At 48.3% G+C, this 4,630-nt stretch overlaps 1 protein-coding gene across 1 annotated transcript; it reads left to right on the plus strand.

Moving 5' to 3' along the window:
* Nucleotides 1-1,581: 1,581 nt before the first annotated feature.
* IL31 (interleukin 31) lies at nt 1,582-3,730 on the plus strand. Its single transcript, XM_043557172.1, has 3 exons — nt 1,582-1,711; nt 1,883-2,031; nt 3,416-3,730. Exons 1-3 carry the CDS (start codon nt 1,696-1,698, stop codon nt 3,728-3,730), a joined length of 480 nt encoding a protein of 159 aa, XP_043413107.1. The 5' UTR covers nt 1,582-1,695.
* The last annotated feature ends 900 nt before the right edge of the window (nt 3,731-4,630 follow it).

A 4,630-nucleotide genomic window follows, 5' to 3' on the forward strand; every position in this document is an offset into this window, starting at 1 on the left:
AGGGATTAAGGGTGGAGGAAGGGGGTTTCTGACTCTTTTCTGTTGTGCATGTTGGATTCTGTGGATGGCTCTGGTCTGGCTTCCTTCCTGTGCTCTTGACTCCTATCCAGTTGCTAACTTGACATCGAATGCCCAGTGGGCATCTTGAACTTAACTCATTCCCGATGAGACTCTTGATTTCTCCTCTCCAGGCTCCTTTTCCCTCACTGCAGATCAACTACTCAGTTACTTTACCAAAATCCCAGGACTCATCCCTGATTCCTCTCTCGGATTTACCTCTACCTAAGGCCATCAGTCGGTTCTGTGGACTCCATCTCTGTCCTCTCTACCCTGGTCCAAGCCACCATTACCTCTATCTAGACAGCCACATAGCCTCCTAACTGGCCCCTCTATTCCATCTTGGATTTACACAATCCATTCTCTACTCAGGGGCCTCTCTCATTCTTCCTTCTTAACTGACTGAGCCACCCAGGTACTCTATTCTTCCTTCTAAAAGTACACCAGAGCCTATACTCGCCTCCCTACTCGCCTCCCTGGACAGCCGTCCAGCAGTATCTTGTCACACTTGGGATAAAATCCAAGTTCTTTATCATGGCCTCAGAAGGCCCTCTGTGTCCTGGCCTCTGTCCACCTCTCTACCCTACTACCCTCCCCTTCTTTTGCTTCACTCCAGCTCCCATGACCCATTTCCCATTCTTGGCCACACCAAGCTCACTTTTGCCTGAGGATTTTTACACTAGTGTCCTCTACACGTGGAACACCCTTTCCCCAGATCTTCCCACAGGGACACCTCCTCAGAGAAACTATTCCTCGTCACTTAGAGTATCTCACCTACCACTCTCTCCTTCTCCCATCACCTTGTTTTACTTTTATAGTTCTTATTACCTTACACTTTCTTGTTTGATAATGTGTCTACTGTCTGCCCGTTGCCCATCAGAACACCAGCTATCAGGGCAGGGACCTTGTTTAGCTTCTTTGCCACCATTCCTAAGACCCTAGAAGAGTCTATTATTCAAAATATGAATTAGCACCTTCAACAAATAACTCTGGAGCACAGACTCCAGTTCTAGGCCTTGTCGTTGCAAAGACACAGTTGAGAATCCGATGATGTTCAAGGCCAAGCAGAACGGAGATGAGGCCTTTGACTCACCATATTCACTGTGGTTATCGGGGCCATCCCCGCACACTGGCATGGGCATACTTCAGAAATTTCCAAAGGTAATACATTTTGAGAAACCTCATGCCAGCCTGACGCCTACGCATACTCACTGTGACCCTCCCCAGAAATTCCCTGTGGGGCACTGACCCTCAGCTCCTGTAAATCACCTGTTCCTGGGGAGTTAGGCCTGTCAAATCTGGGCTTCAAAATTTCTTCTAGTCAAATCGACAAGCTTTTTCCCAGAAGAAATGGCAAAGATGTGTGTGCTTTCCTGTGTGTGTCTGTACTGAGTCAGGCATCTGCCCACCTTGAGGGTAACCTCAGCGTTTCCTTCCAGTCCCGCTTTCACCCAGCCTCGTGGGGCAGAATATTGAAAGTGTTTTCTGGAGAAAAGCTGAGCAATGATTTTGCCATGGGCGGGACGTTGATCGCTCTTTTCCCTCACAACTGGCCCTTTATATATCTCCCAGAGTCCATGGCGAGCACATCTAGCTCCAGAAGCTGTTGCCGGAGCAGGCCCTGTGTGCTCTCTCGCCATGCTCTCCCACGCAGGTACTACTGTGCCCTGATGCCTGTTTCATGAGCGTGGTCTTGTCCCGTTGGATAGAGAAGACTCTGGAGGGGCTTGGCCAGTGGTTGCTCAACAACGGCTTCAGTGGTTGCAACTGGGGTGGGCAGGGGGCGTCTGGCCACGTCGCCCACAGCATCATTTTCTTTCTCCAGGACCCGCCAGGTTTGCCCTGTTTCTGCTCTGCTGCATGGAAACCTTGCTGCCCTCCCATATGGCACCCACCCATCGACTACGACCAAGCGACGTCCGAAAAATAATCTTGGAATTACGGCCCATGTCTAAGGGACTTTTGCAAGACTACGTAAGTGCCCTTACAGATTTCTTCTCCAGGCCATTTGTTTAAAATGTCTTCCATTTGCCCCTAGAAGAGGCCTACTATTTTAGACCCTAAGCTAGGGCTGTGGATACACCAGGAAGAGATGGGAACAACTAGACAGGATACAGTGGAATTTTCATGAGGGTTGGAGGCAGAGATTAGCCCAGACAGTCTGAAGTTCAATGACTTCTCACATACTATAGGATCTGCTTTAGTAGGTCTGTTCATTCTTAACATATCTAGTTCACGGTAATGTTACATGGGTTTTCCTGCCTGTAGCACAACCCTAGGGACGGGCCATCTTGCCTGACCATTTAGTTGCCTGCAAAGGTCAACCTCAGCTGTAAATGATGTCTTAGTGAATTCAGGATATTAAAATCTTCTTGTGGGCACAGAGAGTCTCTCTTACCGCAGAGAAGGGCAGTGAACAAATTGGGGGTCTGTTTGCATGCTACTTTATCGTTTAATTAGGACCCAGTCTGCTTCTGCCAGAGGCTGTGCTGACTCCGACCCCATTGGGAGGAAAGTATGAGGTTGAATAAATGTAAATACTCTCCCATTTTCTCAGAGTTGTCTTCAAGATAGAACCTCTTGGGAAGCTTTGATTAAACGAACAAATAAAAACCAAAACCTGGAAACAGCTCACAAAATTGGCCTAGCCCTTCCCTTCCACCCCCTGACATTTAAGCCTTAGCCTTGGCTTTAACGGGCACAGAAACAGAGGTTATTACAGCCAAGGTGACTCTGCAGTTCAGGCTGGTGAGATGCTGTTAGCATTTCAGTTGAACCCCAAATCTCTTAGTCCTTGGGAAGAGGGACAGGAGAGGGTGTGGTCTGGAGTCCTCAGTATGTTTGGAAAAACTCTCCCTGGCATCTTGGAGGCCTTTCCAGACGTGCACACATCGCCCTGATGAGCTGGGGATACACTGGCTTTAATACAGAGTCACAAAGAGCAAGAAGCAGGACGGAAACCCAGATGCTTTCCTATTCCCCCTCTCTGAGCCCCAGAGCAGCTAAGAGAGGATTCCTGGGGAGGTGTGTGGAGGCCTTGGTCGCATGGAGCAGGGGAGGCAGTATGGAGCAGTGGTTATTGGTAGAGGCCTCAGAATTGCTGCTGACATGGGTTAGAATCCCGGGTCCGCCCCTTGATCTTGGGCCAGCTCTGCAAACCAACTGACCTTTAGTTTCTTCTGGGAAAGGCAATACTGGTGACCACAGCCTCACACGATGGTGGCACCGATTACATGGGATGGCAAGGGGGACGGGCCCACCCAGCCCATCACAGAGGGAGCATTCGGATGTAAGCACTTTGACTTCTAGCCATTACTGAGGATGTAATGTTCACCCATGTCTCTTCCTCGTCCCACAGCTGAAGAAGGAGATGGGGTTGCCAGAATCTAACCATTCCTCGTTACCGTGTCTCAGCTCTGACTCCCAACTGCCGCACATCAATGGCTCCGCCATCCTGCCTTATTTCAGGGCGATCAGACCATTGTCAGATAAGAATACTATCGATAAAATCATAGAACAGCTGGACAAACTCAAATTTCAACGTGAACCAGAAGCAGAAGTTTCTATGCCTGCAGACAACTTTGAACGTAAAAACTTCATCTTGGCCGTTTTACAACAGTTCTCAGCGTGCCTGGAACATGTGCTTCAATCATTGAATTCTGGATCCCAGTAGGTCATTCAAGGCCATCTGGCTGAACCTATTCCTTTTGGAATGGTGGAAATGTCTGAAGCCTTGAGAAAACATAACTGGCAGGCTAAGGGTGACTGCTCTGCTGTAAATTATTCCAATGAATAATTTCAGTGAGTCCCCAGATGGGCTAGTCCGGGGAGGACTGAGGTATAAATGTGTGAGTTAACTTGAAGAGATGTCGAGTTATGACATTGTTCTCCGTCTTGGCATTTATAGAATGTTTTTCCTCTGCAGACTTAAATCTTATCTTCATCATGCCTTTGCGAAGGCAGAAGGCGATACCTGTGTTAATTTATTGGTTTTTATTGTATTGAGAGTGTTAGTGCTCCTCAGGAACTATTTAATAAATTATATTGAGTTTTTCTCATGATCTGCTTTGGATTTTGTGAGGGGGTTAAAATCAGTGGCTGGGAATCCAGGCTGGGTGGTGTTGTGGCTGAGGGAGCGTGGGACATTCTGTGGAAACAGATACCATTTCTCCCCATGGGACAGGCTCAGTAGCAAATAAGAGTAATTCTAGCAGCGACAACCATTTATTGAGGATTTTCTTTATGCCAGGCCACGTAAGTACCGTTACTGTCCTCTTTTTATAGGTGGGGGAAACTGAGGCAAGGAGTCATTTAGTGACTTGCCCAAGGCCACGCTAGCTGTTAAGGCAGACTCACGCTTGCTCTTCACCACTCTGCCCAACCTTTGTCCCTCTCTGGGCAGTGACTGGGTCTTAGGAGCACTTAATGGCGTGCCCGGTACAGAGCAATCATTCAAGTGTCTCCTGCACGGTTCCAAACTGGATTTCCAGTGCCTCTGCTCCTGTAAAGTCCTGTTCCATCATTGCCTCCATGACTTCTACGTAGCCAGGGCCAAAGATTTTTTCATTTGAAT

The sequence above is a fragment of the Prionailurus bengalensis genome, chromosome D3, assembly GCF_016509475.1.
Source record: "Prionailurus bengalensis isolate Pbe53 chromosome D3, Fcat_Pben_1.1_paternal_pri, whole genome shotgun sequence".
NCBI classification, from domain to species: Eukaryota; Metazoa; Chordata; class Mammalia; order Carnivora; family Felidae; genus Prionailurus; species Prionailurus bengalensis.